This window comes from Natrix helvetica, assembly GCF_964273705.1.
Source record: "Natrix helvetica genome assembly, chromosome: W".
Lineage (NCBI taxonomy): Eukaryota > Metazoa > Chordata > Lepidosauria > Squamata > Natricidae > Natrix > Natrix helvetica.
Genome location: NC_138555.1, coordinates 77302078 through 77329312, shown reverse-complemented (window position 1 = coordinate 77329312; position 27235 = coordinate 77302078). Strand labels below are relative to the sequence as shown.

The 27235-nt window shown below is 42.2% G+C and overlaps 2 protein-coding genes across 2 annotated transcripts; one reads left to right on the top strand and one right to left on the bottom strand.

Annotated features, from left to right (window-relative positions):
• Positions 1-7627: 7627 nt before the first annotated feature.
• Positions 7628-8554, bottom strand: LOC309400579 (olfactory receptor 10D3-like; the record flags this gene model as incomplete). The annotated part of the gene is made up of 1 exon (XM_081969143.1): positions 7628-8554. The coding sequence occupies one exon, from the start codon at positions 8552-8554 to the stop codon at positions 7628-7630; it is 927 nt and encodes a 308-aa protein (XP_081825269.1).
• A 16882-nt stretch (positions 8555-25436) lies between these two features.
• On the top strand, positions 25437-26387 carry LOC309400713 (olfactory receptor 4E1-like; the record flags this gene model as incomplete). The annotated part of the gene is made up of 1 exon (XM_081969347.1): positions 25437-26387. One exon carries the CDS (start codon positions 25437-25439, stop codon positions 26385-26387), a length of 951 nt encoding a protein of 316 aa, XP_081825473.1.
• Positions 26388-27235: the final 848 nt, after the last annotated feature.

Here is a 27235-nt window from a genome sequence, read left to right as displayed (position 1 = left end):
TCAGGGATATAGAAAACTATTGATACTAATAGTTGTAGATACTAAATTAACTATTATTTAAGACCAATTAGATCTCAAAACGATGTCATGATATGACTTCTCCTTATCAATCCATTTTTAAAGCAGTTGATTCTTCAGTAACACAATGTCTCTCCAAGCACTTTCTTTTTCCTCTGTATCTTAAAATATTATTTCTTCATTGATAGGCGTTGCCTTTATCTCTGTGTAATGATCCCTGTGAGATAGGATACAGCAAGGAAAAGATAGAAGGGAAGCCGTTTTGCTGCTATGGTTGCCGTCCGTGTCCAGAGGGGAAGATATCAAAGGAGAAGGGTAGGAAATTTCCAAATCTAATGGGACTAAGCCATGAGGGTAGAACACTGTCTATAATCCACTGTATCAATTCCAACCCATGTGTCCTTTTTCAGATGTGGATGACTGCTCTCCGTGTCCAGAAGATCAATACCCAAATCCTGGCAAAAATATGTGCATTCCAAAGCGGATCACTTTTTTGTCCTATGAAGAACCTTTGGGGATCAGTCTGACCGTTCTTTCGCTTTCTTTTTCCTTGATGACAACTTTGGTCATCACAATCTTCATGAAACACAAAGAGACTCCCATCGTCAAAGCCAACAACCGGAATCTCACCTACCTTCTCCTAGTTTCCCTCCTCCTCTCTTTCCTTTGTGTCTTTCTATTTGTTGGGAGGCCCAATACAATTGTGTGTCTCCTTCGACAGCCAGCTTTTGGACTCATCTTTTCAGTGGCGGTTTCTTGCGTCTTGGCCAAAACCTTTGTTGTGGTTCTAGCATTCATGGCCACCAAACCTGGTTCCAGATTGAGGAAATGGGTGGGGGGAAGAATGGTCAGTTTCATTCTTCTATCGTGCTCCCTTGTTCAAATGTGTATTTGTGTTGGGTGGCTGATAATGTCCCCACCGTACCCAGATTTTGATGCACGCTCAACACCTGAAGAACTCATCCTGGAGTGCAATGAAGACTCGGTCATGTTCTACTGTGTTTTGGGCTTTATGGGTTTCCTTGCTCTGGTTAGCTTCTCTGCTGCTTTCCTAGCTAGATCGTTACCCGACAGTTTCAATGAAGCCAAATTCATCACCTTCAGCATGTTGGTCTTCTGCAGTGTTTGGCTGTGTTTTATCCCAACCTATCTAAGCACAAGGGGAAAATATACATTGGCTGTGGAGATCTTCTCCATGATCTCCTCCAGTGCTGGCTTATTGGTGTGTATCTTCCTTCCCAAGTGTTTCATCATTGTCATGAGACCTGAACTGAACGATAAACATCAGCTCATGAAGAGAAAGTTTTAGCAAATCTTTCCATTTGCACATTTAAGCATGAAAACAATGTGCAATATAGAAGATTGGTCTATTATATTGCCCTGTGTCTGAGATTTAAGATAGATCGGAAGTTTTTTTTTCTTCCTTCTGGAAGGCAGTTATAAATGGGGACCATAAAAGCATGTGGATAAATAGATGTATGGATATATTTCATGTATGATAGACAGCTCTGACTAGAGGGGTACAGTTGCCTAGAGGTGGAGCTCTCGCCTCACACTCAGGAAGCTGTGAGTTCGATCCTAGGTAGAGGCAGATATTTCTCTCTCTGGGCACACTGAGAATATATCTGTTGAATAACACTCCACATTGGTGACAGGAAGGGCATCTGGCCAGTAAGCACTTAGATCCATTCAGTTGCTCAGACGCAAGGGATTATGGAGTCATTAAAAGAGGATGATAGACAGCTGTGATTAAATCTATGATTAAATATAAATTGTACATTTTTCATCTTCATCCATGTGCACACTTTTCATTTAAAAAGTTAGGGCTTATTCAGTGTTTCTGAAGCAAGCAAACACTGGTAGTTTTCTAGTGACGCTGAGATTTAGAAAGCTCAGGCCTTTTCTGCCCCATAAAAACATAGAAATAAACAATTGCACCAATTGAGGCGTGGACCTATTTCAGTATGTGATGGAGAGCTCTGACTAAATATATAGATTAAATGTGACTTATAGATTTGTCTTGACTGGCCACCTTACTTCATATGCAGGCTAGGATGTGTAAGAGGAAATGGGCATTAAATAAAAATGAGGGTCTTATTTAAACAGAGAAGGCTTACACATTGTTTCTGAAGCAATTGGATACTAGCAATTTTGTGGTACATACGATGTGTAGTGATCTCCTACTGATTGTTCTGGTTGTCACCTACAATGCCCTTCATGGCTTGGGACCAGGTTATCTGAGGGACCGTCTCTTGCCCGTCACATTGAGCTGACCCACTAGAACAGGGGTCAGCAATCGGCAGCTCTTGGGCCACACGTTCATCCCATCTGCTGCAGTTCCCTCTTGCTCAAAATATGTGTCACAACTGTGATTTATTGAGATTTTCAAGCCATTTTTGGGGGGGAGAGTTCAAAATGTTTTGGTTGCATGCAGAAGTAAAAAAAAGTGTTTTCTCTGTAGCAGTTCATTGATTTCACAAATGCAACACACTATAGTATAAAGCCCAAGCCATATTTTGTAGGTAAAAAGAAAATAAGACCCTGTCGTATTTTCCGGGAAACACGGTAAATTGTTTCAACTTCTACCCTCAAAATGATGCTATAGGGCACTGCACACAAGAACAACTAGCCACGGTTTTACTTTTACTTTACTTTACTTTTACTTTTATTTGCGCTTATAGACCGCCCCCTCTCCCAAAAGGGACTCGGGGTGGTGTACAGTCCATACAAAAAATACATCACATGAATAATTAAATAATTAAATAGTTAAATTATTAAATAGATAAATATGGAGGAGGTTAAAAAGAACTGTGCAACTAAGTAAAGTATCTAAAATACAGTTTTAAAAAACCCCTAAAAAATATCCCATAAATTTAATTTTAAAAACAATTCCCCTAAAATACCAGTTAAAAATATATCTGCCAGGAGGTAGAAGTTATGAATGTGCCAGGCCAGCTAATCGGAACAGCTGAGTCTTCAATTTTTGCCCGAAGGAGCGGAAGTCGGTGGTGGTTCTAATGTCGGGGGGGAGGTCATTCCAGAGGGTTGGGCCCATCACAGAGAAGGCCCTACTCCTTGGCGTCGCCCGTTGGCATTGCCTAGTGGACGGCACCAGGAGAAGTCCCTCCCTGTGAGAGCGGATTGGCCGCAGGGATGTGTGTGGCAGGATGCGATCCCGCAAGTAGCTAGGTCCTGTGCCATGGAGCGCTTTGAAGATGGTGATCAAAACCTTGAAATGCACCCGAAAAACCACAGGCAGCCAGTGCAGCTCGCGCAGGAGAGGTGTTACGTGGGAGTACCTAGTACTCCCCATGACAGCCCGCGCGGCTGCGTTCTGGACTAGCTGCAGTCTTCGGGCGCGTCCCAAGGGAAGCCCCATGTAGAGAGCATTGCAGTAGTCCAGGCGAGACGTCACCAGTGCGTGAGTGACCGTGCGTAGGGCATCCCGGTCCAGTAGGGGGCGCAATTGGCGCACCAGGCGAACCTGGTGGAACGCCCCCCTTGCCACGGCTGCCACATGATCGTCCATTGACAGCCGGGCATCTAGGAGGACGCCCAAATTGCGCGCCCGTTCCACGGGGGGCAATTGTTTGCCCCCTATGGCCAGCGATGGGATCAGCTGGCTGAACCGAGGTGCCGGTAGCCACAGCCACTCAGTGGCTGTGTTTCCCCGCATGCCATAACTTTGCTAAGCAACTCATTACCACAACACTGTCAAACTATTCACTAAGACTGTATTACTATTATGCTTCTCATCCTTCCTATTACCTATCTCCTCCCACTTATGACTATAATGTTGCTCGTATTTTTACGATTTATATTGTTTTATTTGTTTTCCTAGTATGATTTGATTGCTTATTTAGTATCCTATCTATCACCAAGTGTTGTATCTTATGATTCTTGATGTACACCGAGAGCTTATGCACTGAAGACAAATTCCTTGTGTGTCCAATCACACTATTCTATTCTATTCTATTCTCCTCCCACTTATGACTATAATGTTGCTCGTATTTTTACGATTTATATTGTTTTATTTATTTTCCTAGTATGATTTGATTGCTTATTTAGTATCCTATCTATCATGAAGTGTTTTATCTTATGATTCACACTTCTAATCTATTCTATTCTATTCTATTTTACTCCACTCTATTATTTTCTATTCTATTGTATTTACTGTACTGTACTGTACTCTACTCTTTATTTAAAAAAATTATATAGCCACCTATTTACAGAAGAGTGTCAAAATGGAGGCTCAGTCTAATTTCTGAAGGGATGCTATCCCAAAAGGAGGGAAGCCACCATGGCAAAGACCCTTCTCTGTAGCAGTTCATTGATTTCATAAATGCAACACACTACAGTTTTTTTTATACATAGCATAAAGGTTAAAAAAAAACAATACATGCAGTGTTGTCTTTAGATGTCAAAAGAGTTTTGTTGCTCCCCATGTTTTTTTTTTCGCTGTGGAAAATGGGTCCAAATGGCTCTTTGAGTGTGTAACGTTGTCGATCTCTGCACTAGAATGAGGATGCAAGGAATGTTGTGGGTCCCATCTTCTAAGGAGGTACCTCTTGCAGGACCCAGATGAAGGGCCTTTTCCATGAGGGATTCCCTCCCTTTGGAATATCATCCCTTCAGAAATTAGACTGAGCCTCCATTTTGACACTCTTCTGTGAAGGCCCTGAAGATTGGTTTTGCCAACAAGCCTGGGGAACCCAGGATTGGATGGAGCCCATCAAATGGCTCATTTGACTGGGTGTTGTTGTTGGGAAGGGGAGTTATTTTTGTTTTGTTTTGTTTTGTAGACTGTTTATATTGCTTGTGAGCCACCTAGATTTGCTGTGAGCAAATAGGTGGCTATATAATATTTTAAATAAAGAGTAGAGTAGAGTAGAATAGAGTACAGTACAGTACAGTAAATAGAATAGAATAGAAAATAATAGAGCTGAGTGGAGTGGAGTGGAGTGGAGTGGAATAGAATGGAATAGAATAGAATAGAATAGAATAGAATAGAATAGAATAGAATAGAATAGAATAGTGTGATTGGACACACAAGGAATTTGTCTTCAGTGCATAAGCTCTCGGTGTACATCAAGAATCATAAGATACAACCCTTCGTGATAGATAGGATACTAAATAAGCAATCAAACCATACTAGGAAAATAAATAAAACAATATAAAGGGTAAAAATATGAGCAACATTATAGTCATAAGTGGGAATAGAATAGAATAGAATAGAATAGAATAGAATAGAATAGAATAGAATAGAATAGTGTGATTGGACACACAAGGAATTTGTCTTCAGTGCATAAGCTCTCGGTGTACATCAAGAATCATAAGATACAACCCTTCGTGATAGATAGGATACTAAACAAGCAATCAAATCATACTAGGAAAATAAATAAAACAATATAAATCGTAGAAATACGAGCAACATTATAGTCATAAGTGGGAGGAGAATAGAATAGAATAGAATAGAATAGAATAGAATAGAATAGAATAGTGTGATTGGACACACAAGGAATTTGTCTTCAGTGTATAAGCTCTCGGTGTACATCAAGAATCATAAGATACAACCCTTCGTGATAGATAGGATACTAAACAAGCAATCAAATCATACTAGGAAAATAAATAAAACAATATAAATCGTAGAAATACGAGCAACATTATAGTCATAAGTGGGAGGAGAATAGAATAGAATAGAATAGAATAGAATAGAATAGAATAGAACAGAATAGTGTGATTGGACACACAAGGAATTTGTCTTCAGTGCATAAGCTCTCGGTGTACATCAAGAATCATAAGATACAACCCTTCGTGATAGATAGGATACTAAATAAGCAATCAAATCATACTACGAAAATAAATAAAACAATATAAATCGTAGAAATACGAGCAACATTATAGTCATAAGTGGGAGGAGATAGGTACTGTAATAGAAAAGATGAGAAGCATAATAGTAACACAGTCTTAGTAAATAGTTTGACAGAGTTGTGGTAATGAATTGCTTAGCAAAGTTATGGCATGCGGGGAAAACTGTGTTTAGTTGTTCTCGTGTGCAGTGCCCTATAGCATCATTTTGAGGGTAGAAGTTGAAACAATTTACCGTGTTTCCCTGAAAATACCACAGGGTCTTATTTTCTTTTTACCTACAAAATATGCCTTGGGCTTTATTATGGGGGAAGGGTTTATTGTTTTGGGGTCGCCGGTCGGCTGCTCTCTTGCGAGAGGGCTCCCAAAGAGCCGGGCACAGCCTCAGGGGCGAACGGCTGTGTTGCGCTATCGCATCAGCGCATCGCAGCAGCCATCAAGCGACCACGCTCACGAGCAGCCACCCGGCACACCCCCTTTGCAGCCGGGCACAGCGCCATTCACTGACCTAGGGGTATCGCCAAGCCAGGTGAGCGCCTGTTTACCGCCGCCCGGCTCCCACGGCTTGTCGCCTTCCAAATGCCAGCGAACGGCATTCTGCACGGCTGGAGAGGGTGGTTGCATGAGCAGCTAGCTTTTTCCGCGGCTTCCAACCCGAATCTTTCAGCAATGGCCGCTCTGTGCTCACACTCTATGGTTGTGGGCTAGCTGCCTGCAGAAGCTGTGGAAAAAGCCAGGACGGGATGGCGGCGGCAGCGGCGAAAGTGCCCTGGCTCCGTAATGAGAGCTGGGCCATGCATCGTGAGGCTGGGAGGTGGGTGAGCAAGAGTGGAACAGCCGCTCGCGCAATCCCCCTCTCCAGCCATGCAGAGCTCCATTCACTGGCATTTGGAAGGTGCCAAGCCGCGGGAGCCAGGCGGCAGCGAACAGGCACTCACACGGCTTGGCGATATCCCTAGATCGGTGAATGGCACTGTGCCCAGCTGCAAAGGGGGTTTGCCGGGTGGCTGCTCGTGAGCGTGGTCGCTTCATGGCTGTTGTGTTGCGCTGCTGTGACAGCGCAACACAGCCATTCGCCCATGAGGTTCTGCCCGGCTTTGTGGGAGCCCACTCGCAAGAGAGCAGCTGCCAGCAACCCCCCTCTTCAGCTGGGCACAGTGCTGCTCACCAACCTAGCAGTATCCCGAAGGCGCCAAGTAACACGATCACCTTTGCCTCCCCCCAGGTTCCCACGGCTTAGCACCTTTGGGATACTGCTAGGTTGGTGAGTGGCACTCTGCCTGGCCAGAGGTGGGTCCAGGGGGCTTATATGCAGGGGGGCTTATATTTTTGCCCACCAGAAAAATGTGGCATGGCTGTATTATGAGGACATGTCGTATTTTCGGGAAAACACGGTATGTCCAGGATGTGAGGGGTCTGTAGATAAATAAAACCTGGTGGTAAATTTAAAAGATCTTCCACCTGGCTATATAGCTTCTGCTCTGTAGCCAACAAGCAATGAAATCTCTGGCAGAAAGAATATTCCTAATAAATCCAAATAAATTTCTCTCGAAATCCAATCAAGTATGATGATTGACTACGCAGAATAGCACATTCCAAGATCATGTCTGTTTGAGTACATAGAATGATCCTAAGCAGAGGTGGTATTCAGCCAGTTCGCACCGGTTTGTGGAGTGGAGTGGAGTGGACTTCACAAATATGAAGCTGGTGGACCCTTTTGGGTTGTCTTCCCTTCGCTTCTTCAAAAGAAAACACTTGGTCCACCTTTCAGCCTTCTGAAGGCTGACCGAACATCCTTGTTCCGCAGAGTGTAAATAAGAGGATTCAACATTGGAGTGACAACGTTGCAGAAAATCTGGATGGGGGTGGCTAGAATGTCACTGAGAGAAGGCTGGGTGTAGAGAAGAGCACAAGGTCCAAAGAAGAAACAAACCACCGTTAAGTGGGATGCACAAGTGGAGGCTGCCTTCCGAAGGCTTTCGGCTGACTGCATCTTCACTATGGAAATTGAAATCCTAATGTAAGAGGTGAGGATAAGAAAAAAGCAAGCCATTGGCACCACCCCAATGTTGGTGAAGCTCACTGTTTCAATGATGTAGGTGTCCGCACAAGCCAACTTGACCACAGGGAAAATGTCACATAGGAAATAGTCGACCTCATTCGACGGGCAGTAGGGTAGGGTGAAGGTCAAACTAGTCAAGATAGTGGCATGGAAGGAGCTGGTGAACCAGGTACCAGCTGCCAGTAGGGCACATGCTTTCCTATTCATGATGATGGAGTACCGCAGCGGGTGACAGATGGCCGCATAGCGGTCATAAGCCATGACGGTGTAGAGGAGGCATTCGGTGCTTCCTAAGAAATGGTAGAAGAACACCTGGGACATGCAGCCCCCCAGAGAGATGGTGCGGCTCCCTGCCCAAAGGTTGGCCAAGAACTTTGGGGTGCTGATGGAGGAGAAGCCAAGATCAACCACCGAGAGGTTGCAGAGGTACCAGTACATGGGAGTATGGAGGCGGGCGTCGGAAATGATGGCGGTGAGGATGAGTAGGTTGCCAGATAAAGTGAGAAGGTAGAAGGACAAGAAGACCACAAACAAGATGTTCTGCAGGCCTTCGGTGTGGGGGATCCCTAGGAGAATGAATTCCAGAATGACCGTATGGTTGGGCATTATATTTATCCCCTTCCTGCAAATATAAGAAAACACACAAGGAGATTCAACCTTATTTTTTACTTCTGTCCTCCAAATCCCATTTCATTTCGGAGAATTTCCTACTGATTTGCTTTTTCTGAAAGGCAGCTGGACTTCGAAAAAGCCCCTTGGGGACAACCATGACCTGAATGATTGAGAATCCTATAGACAGTACACAGTGGTGGGATTCAAATTGTTTTACTACCGATTCTGTGGGCATAGTGTGGCTTGGTGGGCATGGCTTGGTGGGTGTGGCAGAGGAAGGATACTGCAAAATCTCCATTTCCACCGCACTCCTGGGGGAAGGAAACTGTAAAATCCCGATTCTCTCCCCACCCTACTAACCTGTTTTCCAACTCTGTTCTCCTGTGCAGGGCAACAGAAGAAGGCCCAGCCGATCGGGAGGCAGTGAATAGATTGGGGCAGAGTCAGCTAGAGGTGGTATTTTCCAATTCTTTGAACTACTCAAAATTTCTGCTACTGGTTCACCAGAACCAGTCAGAACCGGCTGAATGCCACCTCTGCAGTACTAGTGACTTAAGGACTGGGGAGATGGAAGTCTCTTTTGCTAAATTGTTGACTCCTGGATGCTTCCATTCTTAGCCTCCTTCACTGTATCATTCTTTCCAGAGGAAGATATAATACAATACAATAGCAGAGTTGGACGGGACCTTGGAGGTCTTCTAATCCAACCCCCTGCCTAGGCAGGAAACCCTATACCGTTTCAGACAAATGGCTATCCAACATCTTCTTAAAGACTTCCAGTGTTGGGGCATTCACAACTTCTGAAGGCAAGCTGTTCCACTGATTTGTTCTAACTGTCAGGAAATTCCTCCTCAGTTCTAAGTTGCTTCTCTCCTTGATTAGTTTCCACCCATTGCTTCTTGTTCTACCCTCCGGTGCCTTGGAGAATAGTTTGACTCCCTCTTCTTTGTGGCAACTCCTGAGATATTGGAACACTGCTATCATGTCTCCCCTGGTCCTTCTTTTCATTAATTAGACATACCCAGTTCCTGCAACCGTTCTTCATATGTTTCAGTCTCCAGCCCCCTAATCATCTTTGCTGCTCTTCTCTGCACTCTTTCTGGAGTCTCCACATCTTTTTTACATCGTGGCGACCAAAACTGAATGCAGTATTCCAAGTGTGGCCTTACCAAGGCATTATAAAGTGGTATTAACCCTTCACGTGATCTTGATTCTATCCCTCTGTTCACAAGATCTGGAGAACTTTCTTAACTTCTGGAGGCCAGATCTTGGTTGCTATCAAGACTCATTCAAGGGAGAAAGTTGTTGGAGCAGGATCAATGGTAACAGAAGAAAAGACTATTTCTCTTCTTCTTGCTCTTTTTATTTCTTACTTTATTGGACTTCTCTTAAGTCTTTTCTGCAATTCAGACAAAAGATCTCCTTACATTTTTAGTTCATCACAACTGCACTGTGGAATGGGACCCATCCAGTATTTTCAATATTAAGCAAAAATCAAGAACTCCAAACTGACAAGAGGAAAGTTCAAAAGTCATGTTAGGAAAGCATTCTTTCACTGAAAGAGTGGTGGAAGCTTGGAACCAACATCCAACAGAGGTAGAAGGTCACTGCTCAGTAACTGAGTTTAAACATGGTTGGGATAAACACATATCCATCATCTGACAATTTTCAAAAAAACAAGCCAAAAATTAAATAAACCCAAAGGGCAGATTCGATAGACCTATAGGCTTTTTTTTCTGCTGTTTTCTATTTTTCAACATCTAAAAATGAATTTCTAGGCCTGAGAAAAACTTCAGTACACAAACACAGAAAGAGACAGACAGAGGGAGGGAGGGAGGGAGGGAGAGAGAGAGAGAGAGCGTGAGATGAGGCAGACAGAGGCAGAGACAAACAGAGGGAGACACAGAGACAGAGAGAAAGAGAAAAAGAGAGACAGAGAGACGAGGCAGAGGCAGAGAGAGACAGAGGGAGACAAAGGCAGAGACAGAGGGAGACAGAGACAGAGAGAGAGAGAAACATAGATGGATGAAACACACACACAGAGAGAGAGAGAGAGAGAGAGAGAGAGAGAGAGAGAGAGAGAGAGAGAGAGATTTCCATGGTTTGATTCCTATCTCTAACAGTACATTCTGTGTTTATGAACTACAAACTTATATTTCTTGACCATGTAGGACCCAGGCTTCCATATATTTCCGTTAAAAAAATCTGCATTGACCTTAAATCAATTCAGCTTTGCTGGAGAATGCTTTTCAGCTTTAAAAAGCTTGAAGAACCTCTGTCTTGGGGGAAAGCTCTATATAGTTTCTGTATCTCTCTACGGGGAGCCTGGAGAAGTCCCAGCCATCTTATCTCAGGAGCAAACCTATCTGTGTTGCATCAGTTGTTTGGAAGAGAATTGTAACCTTCTGGGAGGATAAGCTAACGACATGTGGGTGGTGATGGAGGTTTTGTGATCTTTAGGGATGTCCCTTCCATTCTGTCAGAGTTTATTGCAGAAAAATCAAATCGAGAAAGCACACACAGATAACTGATTCAGCTGGATTCCTTAATTTCTTTATATACATAATAAAAAATGAATAAATGTACAGTACCAATAGTAGATTCTTTCAATGTGGTAGAAGTTACAAGCAGAACACAAGCAGGACAGAACAGTTAGTCTCGTTTCAGAGTTCAGAGCAGACAGAGTAGTTTCAGTTCCGATTCTCAGCACAGACTCAGTTCTGTTTAAGCTCCCATTGACTGACTTAGTTGCTATGTCTATTCATTGGCTGACCTTGTTACCATGTCTCTCCCAGTCATGAATATTCTAACACATTCTACTTGTGGCACCCTTACTGTGTTACACAGAAGTCCAGGTACCACCTACAAATCAACCAGGACATCTTCTGGAAAAATTAGCAGAATCCTCAGGGCAGAGATTCATCCCCGGCATCACGGTTTTCCCATTTAAAGGAGACATGTACTGAAAACAAGAAAGAAAAAAAGAAAGAAAGAAAGAAAGAAAGAAAGAAAGAAAGAAAGAAAGAAAGAAAGAAGGAGGAAAGAAAGAGGGAGGGAGGGAGGGAAGGAAGGAAGAAAGGGAAGGAGTGAGGGAGGAAGGAAGGAAAGAAAGAAAGAGAAAGAAAGAAAGAGGGAGGGAGGGAAGGAAGGAAGGAAGGAAGAAAAAAGAAAGAAAGAAAGAAAGAAAGAAAGAAAGAGGGAGGGAGGGAGGGAGGGAAGGAAGGAAGGAAGGAAGGAAGAAAAGATAAGAGGGAGGAAAGAAATAAAAGAAAGAAAGATGGAGATAGATGATCAGACAGACAGACAGTCTCTGGGAGTTGAAGTCCAACACAAACTGGCTGGAGTATTCTGAAGTTAAAGTCCACAGATGCTGGCTGGAGGATTCCAGATGTTGAAATCCACACAACCTAAAGCTGCCACAGTTAAAACACTTCCCTAAACAAAACTCTTTCTCCTTCTCCCACAAACAACTCTACACTCCACCCCACTCCACTCACCCTCCCCATCTCCAAATTCATCCTCCATTAACATAAAACCCACTCGGGATGTATTTTTATCCCCAGCATCAAACTCGAAGAGAGGCTTGGTACCTACATAAATCCACAACCAAAGGTGGTGGGGAAAAAAAACTCATGAACGTCTCTTACAGACGTTGTCTTTGTCACCCCAACTTTTCACCACCTTGGTGAGTTTGCAGACAAGCTTTCCTCTTTCTTTTTGTTCTAAATTTCATTTTTGCTCTGAGAAAACCACAGCACAGAAGAACACACCAGCGTCTTTCGGCCTTGCTACATCTCTCCTAAGCTCACTGTAACAGCGTTGCCAAAAAGACATTAAGAGTTGTTAACCTAATTTCGGGAAGCTTCTTCTCCAGTAACATTGTATTGCTAACTAGAGCATACAAAACCTTTGCCAGACCAATCCTCGAATACAGCTCGTCTGCCTGGAATCCACCCTGTATATCAGACATTAATACAATTGAGTGAGTCCAAGGTATTTCACAAGAAGAGTCCTCCACTCCTCTGCTCGTAACAAAATCCCTTATGCCAAAATCCCTTGTGTCTTGCAAATTTGCTTATTTGGGAAATTTATATGCCCCTCCCTACTCACTCACAGCAACTCTAGGCAGCTTGCAAGTAACAAGAACACAATACAGAAAATAAACAAATAAAAAACAATAACCCACTCACCCTCCCTGGGACGAGAGACACTATTTTTACTCCTTGTTCTCTCCCCCCACACACACACATCTTCTTCCTCTTCTCTTCCCCAGCTTGCAAACTTTCATTCTGGCTTTGGAGAAGGCTTTTAGTTTTATTGCAATTTTCCTTTTTCCCATCATACATACTTTATGGACAGAGGGTTGACAGGGTCACATTTTATACATCTCATTTATGATCATAATTTCAGTATATTCCAATTTCCCCACTTTCATCAATATTAATCTCTTTTATAGAATCTTTTCTCTTTTCCCATTAATTCATTTAAGCTTATGCACCATTGCTAAACACCTAATCTTTACAAATTAATCATTTTAACCATGGTTTTGCTATGCCGACTTCATATTATTCTCATTCCATATTTCTTTATCTTTTCTCATTTAATCTTTATACATAGTTAACATCACTGTATGTCCTGTATTTCATTTTTTAAAAAATAATTTTACGTATGGCTACCTTATTTCTTCTTCTCAAAAAAAAATATCTCATGAATTCCCTTTTCCCAATCGCTAATATTTTAAAACTCCCAACATTGTTGGAATTACATTCAAGATTAGTAATATTATCAAATTATTTACTTTCACATTCCCATCTACCGATCTAACTCTTTATATCTCTATACTAGTAATTTACCTTGTAAGAATACCTCTCTTCTACTAATATTTTCCTTCTTATCCATCATCTCTTACTCATTTCTGGTGATTTCTTGATCTGCTTTTTTTTAATTAAAGTTTTTTTTATTGTTTTAATTAAACACACACACACACAGACAAAAAAAACCATTCTTCATTACATCTTCCAGAAAGCATGTCGATTGGTTGCAAATAAATTTCATGTGTTACTACCACAATCATTCTTTATACTTCATTCATATTGGATTATATATTTTAAATGAAAAATCTTTATATACCATCAATGTACCATCACTCTCATTTAACTATATTTGTTCAAACGTGCTTTTATCTAGAATCATTTGTATTTAAGGACACAACCACATATTGGCATTCGTTAGCTATTTCTATAAATTTCAGGCTTATATCCAATTGCTTTCACCAATGCCAACCCATATAAAATCGTTAAACATTATCCATTAACATTTCGTTATTATTATTGTAGTTATCTAACATCTTTATAATAAATCTAGACAAAAAATTATTACTAGAATTTATAAGTACCCAGGAATGATTACATCTTTATAACAAAATCTAAACAAATATAATTAATGAATATTTTCCCCAGGTTTCTTGATCTGCTTTTTATCCTGCTCTCTTGAAGTCTTATTTCCCTTCTCTTTATTTTTATATACTGCATTTTCTCTTCTTTGTCCACTTTTCCTCTTTTTGTTTTATTTTTCCCATCTCCCACACCAAAACTCTCCTTTGCAGAGAAGGCAGATTTTTGTGGTCCCTTCCTGACATCTAGTGGCGAGTTGAGACATTTCTCAACAGGACCTAAAATTATAGGTAGCCTTCGGACTTAACCACGATTAAAACATGAAGTTTTAAGCTTTCCATTAAGCTTCCAAATGAAGTTCAAGAGACAGTTTTAGACTAGTAGTTATGGCAACAGGCTGGAAAGCAAGAGACTGTGAGTTCTAGTGCCGCCTAGAGATGAAAGCTGGCCAGGTGACCTTGGGCTGTGAGTTCTAGTCCTATCTTGAGCATGAAAGCCAACTGGGTACCTTGGTATCAGTCACTCTCTCTCAGCCCAACGCACCTCACAGAATTGCGGTGGGGAGAATAGAAAGAAGGTATTTTGGATATGTTCATTGTCTTGAGTTGTTTGTTAAAAGGAAGGAAGGAAGGAAGGAAGGAAGGAAGGAAGGAAGGAAGGAAGAAAGAAAGAAAGAAAGAAAGAAAGAAAGAAAGAAAGAAAGAAAGAAAGAAAGAAAGAAAGAAAGAAAGAAAGAAAGAATTTCTAATAAAATGAAATTCAATGGTGAAAAGAGTCAGGTTCTACATTTAGGCAACAAAATGGAATGCACAGGTACAGTATAGGTGGTACCTTGCTCAGTAGTAATAATTGTGAAAGGGATCTTGGAGTCCTAGTGGACAACCATTTAAATATGAGCCAGCCGTGTGCAGCAGCTGCCAAAAAAGCCAACACAGTTCTAGGCTGCATCAACAGAGGGATAGAATCAAGATCACGTGAAGTGTTAATACCACTTTATAATGCCTTGGTAAGGCCACACTTGGAATCCTGCATTCAGTTTTGGTTGCCCCGATGTAAAAAAGATGTGGAGACTCTAGAAAGAGTGCAGAGAAGAGCAACAAAGATGATTAGGGGACTGGAGGCTAAAACATATGAAGAACGGTTGCAGGAACTGGGTATGTTTAGCTTAAGAGAAAGAAGGACTAGGGGAGACATGATAGCATTGTTCCAATATCTCAGGGGTTGCCACAAAGAAGAGGGAGTCAAACTATTCTCCAAAGCACCTGAGGGTAGAACAAGAAGCAATGGGTGGAAACTAATCAAGGAGAGAAACAACTTAGAACTGAGGAGAAATTTCCTGACAGTGAGAACAATGAATCAGTGGAACAGAAGTTGCCTCCAGAAGTTGTGAATGCCCCAACACTGGAAGTCTTTAAGAAGATGTTGGATAGCTATTTGTCTGAAACGGTATAGGGTTTCCTGCCTAGGTAGGGGGTTGGACTAGAAGACCTCCAAGGTCCCTTCCAACTCTACTATTGTATTATTGTATTATTGTATTAAGAAAGAAAGAAAGAAAGAAAGAAAGAAAGAAAGAAAGAAAGAAAGAAAGAAAGAAAGAAAGAAAGAAAGAAAGAAAGAAAGAAAGAAAGGAGCTTCTCAAATACTGGAATACTGCTATCATTTCCTCCTTTCTCTAGACCAGCCACTCCCAAATCCTGCAACCATTCTTCGTATGTTTTAGTCTCCGGATCTTTCATCATCTTAATTGCTCTTCTTTGCACTTTTTCCTCACTTCTCGGGCTTGTCCATCATTGTGGGACAGCTTCTCCCCAACCACCCAATTGCCCCTCAAAAATTGCAGCTGGTCTGCAGTTGTATCCTTTTGGAAGACAGTGAAATCAGGTTTGTGAGGACTAGACTGTTGATTTTCTCAATTGTATTACAGGGGGGGGGGGGGGAGAGAGAGAAACCCGTCCTGAAAAATTAAATATTTTGGGAAATATTAGAAAAGGGAGAACATTGTATTTCCCTAAGAGAGAAATGGAGAAACACCTTTTTAGAGGCAGAAAGCAGCCTCCCAGTCTTTCATCTATTTTAAAATTTTTATTGATTTTAAAAGTTTTACAAGGAAAAAGGGGTTAAGAAGTTATGGAACATTTTGACAGCTACATCGTGGGGGGGGGGGAGAAGCCCCCCCCCCCGGGTCTCGCAACTTTTACAAAAAGGAAAAATAAAAAACTATGAACATTTCCATGGATATTAGCAGTTTTAGGTTTAACACAAAATCGTCAGTACGTTTCAATCATTTTACTTTTGTCACTTCCTTAAAAGTACATTTTAACAACATTTGGAATAGTGTTTCAATTCACTTTTGTGACCTGAGTCTTCTTGTTGTCACATCTTCCCCCCCTCCCCCCTGTCCACTGGCAGAGCCGCAGCCCCTCCCTGCTTTGTTTCTTGTGTAACATCCCCCATGTCCTCCCAGTCTTTCATAATAGCCCACGCCAGATGCCAGCACTTGGGGAGATAAAGAGCTTATTGAAAGGAGAAGCCAACTCTCTAGATGGCTCTATTCATAAGCAAAGCAAACACTGCAGGCAGAAATCCATTCAAGACAGGATATCTCAAAACTCCACGCAGCAAAGTTTAACCCCTAAGAAAAGCAGAATGGTAGATAAAATATTAACAGGAACAGAAGAGAGGATGATTAAAAAAAAAAACCTGTATAGCTATGTGTTAAGTATTAAATAAGAAGAAGAACAAGTGAAAGGAACAATGATGGCCTGAGCAAAAAATAAAAATGGTTATATGGTAGCTAAATGGCAGCGACTATGGGATAGAAATTATAAATGAACAATGTCAACTGCGTATAAAGAGGACTTGTATAAGATTATTTTATAGATGTCATTTGCCACTGGCAAGATTGGAGAAGATATTCAAAGATAAATCAGCGAAATGTTGGAAATGTCACCAGACACCTGGCTCGTACGATCATATGTGGTGGACATGTGTGAAAGCCAAAAGGTATAAAATACATACGTGGTTGGAAAAGATGATACAACAACATATTGAGTTAAAACCTGAAATATTCCTCTTGGGGATTTTACCAGAAACTTATAGTAAAGAAAATGTATATCTGATTATTCATACAATACAATACAATGCAATGCAATGCAATGCAATGCAATGCAATGCAATACAATACAATACAATACAATACAATACCATAGCAGAGTTGGAAGGGACCTTGGAGGTCTTCTAGTCCAACCCCCTGCCTAGGCAGGAAACCCTATACCGTTCCAGACAAATGGCTATCCAACATCTTCTTAAAGACTTCCAGTGTTGGGGCATTCACAACTTCTGGAGGCAACTTCTGTTCCACTGATTCATTGTTCTAACAGCAGCTGGGATTGGAAAAGCGAAGAGATTCCTACCGAGGAGAATGTGATTAGGAAAATATTAGAATGTGCAGAAATGAAATGCAGATTGACACTGGCTATCAAAGAGAAGGAACAAAGGGATTATTATAATTATATGGGAATTATTCTTTTCTATTCTATTCCTATTCCTATTCCATGATAAGATAAGATAAGATAAGATAAGATAAGATAAGATAAGATAAGATAAGATAAGATAAGATAAGATAAGATAGATAAGATAAGATAAGATAAGATAAGATAAGATAAGATAAGATAAGATAAGATAAGACAGGCCATGCCATTCTGTTCTGTTCTGTTCTGTTAAGAAACTATCTAAAATACTTGGACAACACTTTCTGAAGCACAGATTAATTCATCAGGCCAGCTAAATAAAACATTTTTTTCAATTTGTTTTAAGACCTTCCCATTCACTCCACTCTCCCCTGTCAAGGGAAAAAGCTTCATATCCTTTGTACCAAAGTTGAAAATATCTTTGAACGGTTGTGTCCCACCCAACAAACTCCCCCACCCGCCGTGTGACATCATGGTTTGTAATCTCTACAGGGACAAGCGAGGGGCTGTTGCAAAGCAACATGAAAAGACTTTGCGTTGATGAAAAAAAAAAAACCCAGAGCGAGAGAAGGTTATATATGGCAAAAGGGAGAATAAAATACAGGTGAGATTCAGAAACTTCAACCGAGCTGAAGCAAGGGAACAAAAGGAACTGTCCTTCAGATGCATGCTAAATTGTAAGTTGTCTTTTTCTGTCATTGCCTGAAAGCGGGAATCACTGATTCCTCCTCCGTCTTTTTTAGCAGATACGTATATTGTGTTACTATGCGGGGTAGAAGAGACCACTGAATTGAAAAATAAATGCATGTACTCATTTACGTATAAGGACCGTGATAATAAATGCACTGGCAACTCGCTCTAATGGATGTCACTTTAACACCATTAAAGCCCTGTTAAATTTTACATCGAATAGAATAGAATAGAACAGAACAGAACAGAATAGTTATAATATCATAATGAGGAAGAGGCAGCCTTAATAGTTTAACAATAGAATAGGGAAGGAGAGGAGAGGAGAGGAGAGGAGAGGAGAGGAGAGAGCGACAGAGAGAGATAAGAGAGACAGAGAATGACAGAGAGGGGAGAGGGGAGGAGAGGAGAGGAGAAGAGAAGAGAAGAGAATGCAGAGTTGGAAGGGACCTTGGAGGTCTTCTAGTCCAACCCCCTGCCTAGGCAGGAAACCCTACACCACTTCAGACAATTGGCTATCCAACATCTTCTTAAAGACTTCCAGTGTTGGAGAATTCACAACTTCTGGAGGCAAATTGTTCCACTGATTAATTGTTCTAGCTGTCAGGAAATTTGTCCTTAGTTCTAGGTTGCTTCTCTCCTTGACTAGCCTACTTTTTTAATTAAAAAATGTATTCTGAGTTCTTGTGCCTGTAAGACAACTGCAGGAAATTTTTAATGTAAATTTCCTTTGGGGGGGGAGGCATCCAAAAGTGAGTAGCTAGATTATGAAGTAGGGAATAGGTTGATCAACTCCAGCATTACATTGAGCAGAAAAGTCAAACCTGCTATTTTAATGAAGCCAAGTTTGTTAACTTGGTCACCACGATGTAAAAAAGATGTGGAGACTCTAGAAAGAATGAAGAGAAGAGCAACGAAGATGATTAGGGGACTGGAGACTAAAACATGTGAAGAACGGTTGCAGGAACTGGGTATGTTGAATTTAATAGAAAGAAGGACTAGGGGAGACATGATAGCAGTGTTCCAATATCTCAGGGGTTGCCACAAAGAAGAGGGAGTCAAGCTATTCTCCAAGGCACCCGAGGGTAGAACAAGAAGCAATGGGTGGAAATTAATCAAGGAGAGAAGCAACCTAGAATTTAGTAGAAAATTTCTGACAGCTAGAACAACTAATCAGTGGAACAACTTGCCTCCAGAAGTTGTGAATGCTCCAACACTGGAAGTCTTTAAGAAGATGTTGGATAACCAATTGTCTGAAGTGGTGTAGGGTTTCCTGCCTAAGCGGGGGTTGGACTACAAGACCTCCAAGGTCCCTTCCAACTCTGTTATTCTATTCTAACTTCAGCATGTTGCTTTTTTTTAAAGTGTTTAGATGTCTTTTGCATCTACCTGAGCACCATCGGAAAGTACATGGTATCTGTGGAAGTATTTCCCATTTTGGATTTCAGTTTAGGGATACTGGGTGGTATCTTTTCCCCTAAATGCTGCATTATTTTGCTGAAGCCAAATCCGAACACGAGAGAGCAGCTAACAAGAAAATAATAATCTAAAATGATGTGCATTTATACAAAGGAACGCTATAGGAAAGAAATATGTTCTTTCAGCCAAAATCTCTCCAAAAGGAACTTTACTGTGTGCAGAGTAGTTCCTGCTCTCCAGCGGATAATCTAAAGGGAGAAAAAGATGCAAAATCAGGAAGAAAAGAGATTTCTCTTCTCACAACAGGGACCTGGCATCAAAAGAGTTAATGAGGATAATGTGATAAGCTGTGCACTGTTAGCACGAGAGAGGATTGGCGGCTAAGTTACTTTCCTTGAAAAAGAGATGGTTTTGCGATGGAAGGGAAAAAGAGAGAGAGATCCTTCATTTAAAGAATTGGCAAAACAAGATTATTAAAGACTTGCGTGAGTTCTCGTGATGTGGTTGGCATTTTTTATCCATTTCCATTTGGTAATCTAGAGAAAGAGAGAGACGGAGAGAGAGAAAGAGAGAGAGAGAGAGAGAGAGAGAAACAAAGAGAGACAGAGAAAGACAGACAGAGAGAAACAGAGGGAGAGAAAGAGAGAGAGTGAGACAGAGAGAGAGCGAGACAGAGAGAGAGAAACACACAGAGAGAGAAACAGAGAGAGAGACAGAGAGAGTGTGTGTAACAGAGAAACAAAGAGAGACAATGAAAGAGAGAAAGAGAGAGAGAGAAACAGAGAAACAAAGAGAGACAAAGAAAGAGAGAGAGAGAAATGGAGAGAGAAACAGAGAGAGGAAGAGAGAAACAGAGAGAGAGAGAGAGAGAAACAGAGAGAGAGATACAGACAGAGAGATAGAGAGACAGAAACAGAGAGAGAGAGAATAACAGAGAAACAAAGAGAGACAAAGAAAGAGAGAAACACAGAGAGAGAGAAAGAGAGAGAGAGACAGGCAGACAGAGAGAAACAGAGAGAGACAGAGTAACCAAGAAATAAAGAGAGACAAAGAAAGAGAGAAAGAGAGAGAGAGAGAGAGAGAGAGAGAGAGAAACAGAGAAAGAGAAACACAGAGAGTGAGACAGAGAGAGAGAAACGGGGAGAGGGACAGAGAGACAAAGAGAAAGAGAGAGACAGAGAGAAACAGAGAAAGAGAGAGAGTAACTGAGAAACAAAGAGAGACAAAGAAAGAGAGAAACAGAGAGAGAGAGAGAGAGAGAGAGAGAGAGAGAGATCCCAAAGATGCTTTTTCAAGAGGCAACTGGACTTTCTGGGCTATTTTGGAAAACATTTTCCTTCTCATCCAAGAAGCTTGAGCAACAAAACATCTTCCAAGAAAAACCAGAAAGTCCAGTTGCCTCTTGAAAAAGCACCTTTGGAGCAACCATGACCTTGGATGACTGAGAATCTCCGTCTCCTTAGACGGACAGGCAGGCAGGCAGACAGCAAGATATGACATTTTAAAGCTTCCTTTGTCATCCTGAGAATTATTATTACTTATTAGATTTTTATCTCTTTAAAAGTAACTCCAGGTGGCAAACGTGTGAGGTGAATTGGGCTGAGGAAAAGTGAATGGCCCCAAGTCACCCAGCTGGCTTTCACATCTAAAGCAGGACTAGAATTCACAGTCTCCTGGTTTTTCTAGCACCTTAACTACTGCACTAAACTGGTTGATGAGACTTGTTTTCCAACTTGGGGATAATGTTACTTGCGAAGGAATGCCTTCGTAAAAGATCGGTTCTCCATCACCGGCATTTGATTTCTTGCCAATATAAGAGAGAGAAAGAGAACTTTAACTCATTTTAATTAATGAATTCATTCATTTCTAGAAAGCTTTTTAACAAACCCTTGCTCATTTTCTTCAAAGTCACGTGTTCTGCTGTCGCCAGATTTAAAGCTGGCAGTCCACATTTATTTGCCAGGGGCGAAGTAAGTAACTGGCTGACCAACCACACTCAACGTGTAGTCCTCAATGGAACTGCATCTACATGGAGGAAGGTATGCAGTGGCTCTGTTTTGGGCCCAGTACTCTTCAACATCTTCATCAATGATTTGGATGAGGGGATAGATGGGGAACTCATCAAATTTGCAGATGACACCAAGCTGGCAGGAATAGCCAACACTCCAGAAGATAGGCTTAAGATACAGAAGGATCTTGACAAACTTGAACATTGGGCACTATCTAATAACATGAAATTCAATGGTGAAAAGAGTAAGGTTCTACATTTAGGTAACAAAAACGAAATGCACAGGTACAGTATAGGTGATACCTTGCTCAGTAGTAGTAACTGTGAAAGGGATCTTGGAGTCCTAGTGGACAACCATTTAAATATGAGCCAGCAGTGTGCAGCAGCTGCCAAAAAACCCAACACAGTTCTAGGCTGCATCAACAGAGGGATAGAATCAAGATCACGTGAAGGGTTAATGCCACTTTATAATGCCTTGGTAAGGCCACACTTGGAATACTGCATTCAGTTCTGGTCACCACGATGTAGAAAAGATGTGGAGACTCTAGAAAGAGTGCAGAGAAGAGCAACAAAGATGATTAGGGGACTGGAGACTAAAACATATGAAGAACAGTTGCAGGAACTGGGTATGTTTAGCTTAAGAGAAAGAAGGACTAGGGGAGACATGATAGCAGTGTTCCAATATCTCAGGGGTTGCCACAAAGAAGAGGGAGTCAAACTATTCTCCAAGGCACCTGAGGGTAGAACAAGGAGCAATGGGTGGAAACTAATCAAGGAGAGAAGCAACTTAGAACTGAGGAGGAATTTCCTGACAGTGAGAACAATTCAATCAGTGGAACAGAAGTTGTGAATGCCCCAACACTGGAAGTCTTTAAGAAGATGTTGGATAGCTATTTGTCTGAAACGGTATAGGGTTTCCTGCCTAGGCAGGGCGTTGGACTAGAAGACTTCCAAGGTCCCTTCCAACTCTACTATTGTATTATTGTAAGTACAATAGATCATCTATCTTTTGCTTAGGGGTGGAAGAAAGTATTCGTTTATCCCAGGTATGCGACAAAAAATGCCAACCACGCAATGGTGGGATTCAGCCGGTTTACGCCAGTTCAAGCGAACCAGTTGTTAAATTACAAACACACAAACACATATGCTATCAAAATGGATCCTGGGCGCTGCACTGCAATGGAGAAATGGGCAACGGAGAGGCAGCACGAGGGAAGGAGAAGGCCATTTCCCCTCTTTCTTCTTCCTGCTCCTGCTCCTTCCCTCGTGCTGGCCACTCTGTTGCTCATTTCTCCATTGCAGTGTAGCACAGCTCCCAGGATCCACTTTGATGGGGTGCTGGTGTGTAATTTAACAACTGGTTCGCCCAGGGTCAGTTGGCCGTTGCAGGAGGCTCGTCTTGCACGCACAGTGGAGCTGGAGGACAGGCATGGCCCATACCTCCTACAACAGTAAACCTGATTTAACAACCCTGGGTGAAGCAGTTGTTGAATTGCCGTATTTTTTGGAGCATATGACACACCGGAGTATAAGACGCACCAAGATTTTGCAGAGGCAAATTAAAAACAAAAGTTTTTGCACTCTGCAGACCTCCCAAAAATGGCCCGTTTTTCACAAAAATGTGCCCGTTTTTTTTTTAAAAAAAACAGAAATTTTTATTAGTTTTACAAAAAAATTCAGGAAAGGGGATACTGGATAAAGTTACAAATTTTGACAGCTACACTATGCAGGAAATGGCACTCCCCCCAATTCTCATAACTTTCACTTATTAATATATTAAATAATTACTACTTAGCAATATTTTGACAGCATATTTTTACCTTATATCTTCAAGTAGTTTCAATCTATTTTATATCAAACAGAAAAAAATTCCTTGTATTAGCAATTGCATTATTTTTCTAATTCACTTTTGTGATCTAAGTTTTCTCAGTGTTGCCTCTTCTCCCCCCACCAGCAAGGCTCCGGCACCTCCCGTGTCTTGTGTATCCCGTGTGGTTTTTTTTTTTAAAGGGCACAAATAGCCTTTAGGAGGCTTGTAGAGTGCTCCTGGGGATGAGGGGGCCAAAAATGAGCAAAAAATGGTCTGTTTTTCGTGAAAGCGGGTCTATTTTTTGTCAAACAAAGGGCATGCAAAGCCTTTAGAAGGCTTATAGAGTGCTCCTGGGGATGAGGGGGCCAAAAATGAGCATAAAATGGGCCGTTTTTCTCTCATTTCTACTCTCCCTAGCCCCCAGGAGCACTCTGAAAGCCTCCTAAAGGCTATGCACAGCTATTTTGGTGAAGGGGGTGGGGTTTTGGGAGGCAAAAAATGCTGTATTCAGTGTATAAGACGCACCCAGATTTTCAGCCTTTTTTTGGCGGGGGGAAATGGTGTGTCTTATATTCCGAAAAATACGGTATTTGAATCCCATCACGGCAACCATGGCGTGAGAGTTCAAGCATTTCTCTAGCAATGCTTGTTCAGGAAAGGTGGGGGGGGGAGGGAAGGAAAATCTCACAAGAATCTAAAGCAAAAAATAAAAATAATGCAAGTGTTTAGCTTAGCCGCCGGTCTGTTCTCCGTGTTCCTTAGGGAGGAGGGTCAACTTATTTTCTGAAGCACCAGACGGCAAGATGAGAAGCAACGGATGGAAACTGAACCAAGAGAGAAAGAAACTAGAACGAAGGAGGAATTTTCTGGCAGTCAGAATAATTAACCAGTGGAACGTCTTGCCATCAGAAGTTGTGGGTGCCTCAAGATGGGAGACTTTTAAGAAGTGACTGGACAACCATTTGTCTAAAATCAAATAGGGTCTCCTGCAGAGGGTTGGACTAGAAGACCTCCAAGGCCCCTTCCAACTCCGTTATTCTGAATTCTGCATTAACAGGGCACAATAAATCACAGCATTGTCGTTAACTTTTTGGATTCCGCCTAGCTGTCTTCCTGACATTGCAAATATACAGCTAGTCCTCGACATACGACCACAGTGGAGCCCAACATTTCTGTTGCAAAATGAGACATTTGCTGAGTGAGTTTTGCCCCGTTGGATTCCTTTCCTTGCCGCGGTTGTTAAGTGAATCCCTGCAGTTGTTAAGTTGGTCACACGACTGTTAAGTGAATCCGGCTTCCCCCGTTGACTTCGCTTCTCAGAAGGTCGCAAAGGGGATCACCGACCCTGGGACACAGCAATCCTGCTGAATCAGTTACCTGTGTGTGCTTTCTGGGTGTGATTGATGCAACAAAGGGTCCCCCTGTGGGGGAGGGAAGAGGTGGTTACTTATGCTTATGTTAACCCCCTACATTATTCTCTTTACAGGGCACGCTTTTCTTTTGAGGGGAGGCTGCCTGTCAGGCCTTTGGGACTTCAGGCCTGCCACACTTTTTATTATTCTACAATGCATTTTCTATTGTGGGAAAATGGGAGGGTGGGATTATAAAAAGTTGAATGATATGTAGCCATAACAAAATTCTTTCTAAAAAGCCAAGGTCATCCTTTGCCCTCCGCACCTGGCCAGAACTGGATGGGTGGAAGCTGCCAGCGTGGCAGTGGAAGATTGGACCATGTGATGGACTGGTGGGTGTGGGGGCAAGATCTTGAACTTTCAACCGGGTGGGGGAAAACCGGGAAGCTTTCAGATTCGGGTTTTCCCAGATGTGCCAACATGACCTCTCTTCATCAATTGGAACTTTGAGGAATCCTTTGCCTCGGACTCTGATTTACTTTTGGATGCTCTTTGGAAGCCTGACACTCTGACAATTTCGTTGGACTTGGTAAATCGCATTGTCCTGTCTCATTTGCTCACTTTTATGATGTGAAGCTTGTAGATGTGTGAGTTGGTCGCCTTCCTTTTCTTTCCCCAAGGCAAAATAATACAGGAAATTGTTTTCCCTTTTCTCCAGAACAGGAATAGGTGGAGAGATGGCTTCCAATTGGACCACCCCAATACAGAACTGGACCTCGGTGACCGAATTCGTGCTGGTTGGCCTTTCCAACAATCCTGAGACCCAACAGGTTCTGTTTGCGATCTTCCTGGTGATCTACCTGCTGATTTTGGCTGGGAACATACTCATCATGATCACAATTATCGTGGACCACAACCTCCACACCCCCATGTATTTCTTCTTGAGCAACCTCTCTTTCATTGATATCTGCCACTCCACTGTCACCGTGCCCAAGATGCTGGTTGATTTCCTGTCAGCCGAGAAGACCATCTCCTTTGGAGGTTGCGTTGCTCAGATGTTCTTCCTCCACCTCTTCGCCTGCACAGAGATCTTTCTCCTCACCGTCATGGCCTACGACCGCTACGTAGCCATCTGCAACCCCATGCACTACCTCAACGTCATGAGCCACAATGTCTGCCTGCTCTTGGCGGGCACCATCTGGATTGGGGGTACCATCCATTCCCTGGCTTTGATTGGCATGACGATCAGGCTCCCCTACTGTGGCCCCAAGGTGGTGGACAACTTCTTCTGTGATGTTCCTCCAGTCATCAAGCTCGCCTGCACTGACACGTACGTCATTGAGGTCCTGATTGTGTCCAACTCAGGCCTGATCTCCGTGGTCTGCTTCGTGGTGCTGGTGGTCTCCTACGGGGTCATCTTGGCCTCCCTTCGGACCCGTTTGGTGGCCGGTCAACACAAGGCTCTTTCCACATGTGCGGCGCATTTGACTGTGGTGACTCTCTTCCTGGGACACTGCATCTTCATTTATTCCCGTCCTTCCACAAGTTTGGCCGAGGACAAAGTGGTCTCGGTCTTCTTCACCGCCGTGACTCCGTTGCTCAACCCCATTATCTATACTTTAAGGAACGAAGAAATGAAACGGGCTCTGAATAAATTACTTGGCCGGAAGGTAGATAGAGAGAAGTGAGAACTTGGTCCTAATATATGAGATGCCACTCATCAAAAATGTGACTGGGGTGACCCCAAAGGAGGGGAGAACATCAATGGATCAAGATTGGGGCCTCCATGAATCTCACATCTTTTATGAGATCATCATGCAATGGCAGAATTTTGGACTTCAAATACAATCAAGTTACCGTATTTTTCAGAGTGTAAGATGCTCCGAAGTATAAGACGCAGCTAGATTTTGGAGAGGAAAACAAGGGGAAAATATCTGCCTCTGCCTCCCAGCAGTTTGCCTCCTTGCAACAAACAGTACAGACAATATGCACTGTTTGTAGTGTTATATTTCAGAGTACACTTGTACAGATGCTGTTAAAATTAATGTGCTTTCTGGAAGTATAATTATTCTCTGCTATTTAAAAGAATAGCACTTTTTAAAACAACAGCATGGGGCCTCTTCAGATCAAGCATTTATTTTAAAAAGCTTCTTCATTTTGTTAAGTTGTCTAGAATAATAATAAAGCAGTCTTAAAAAAATAAGTCTAATAATTTGAACATTCTATAGGCATTTAGAGTTGTTGACTTACCTCCTTGCAGCAAACAGCCTGATTAGCACAAGGAAAAAAAACCTGCCTCTGCCTCCCAGCAATTTGCCAGTAGAGGAAACAGCAAGTTTCACTTTCAATTTCTCCCGATCATCAGCTGTTACAGGCTTTGAAAAATAGCTTGACCCCCTCCTCTCTGTGGCAGCTCCTCAAATATTGGAACTCTACTATCATGTCTCCCCTGGTCCTTCTCTTCACTAGGGTAGCCATGCCCGGTTCCTGCCACCGTTCTTCATATGTTTTAGCCTCCAGTCCCTTAATCATCTTG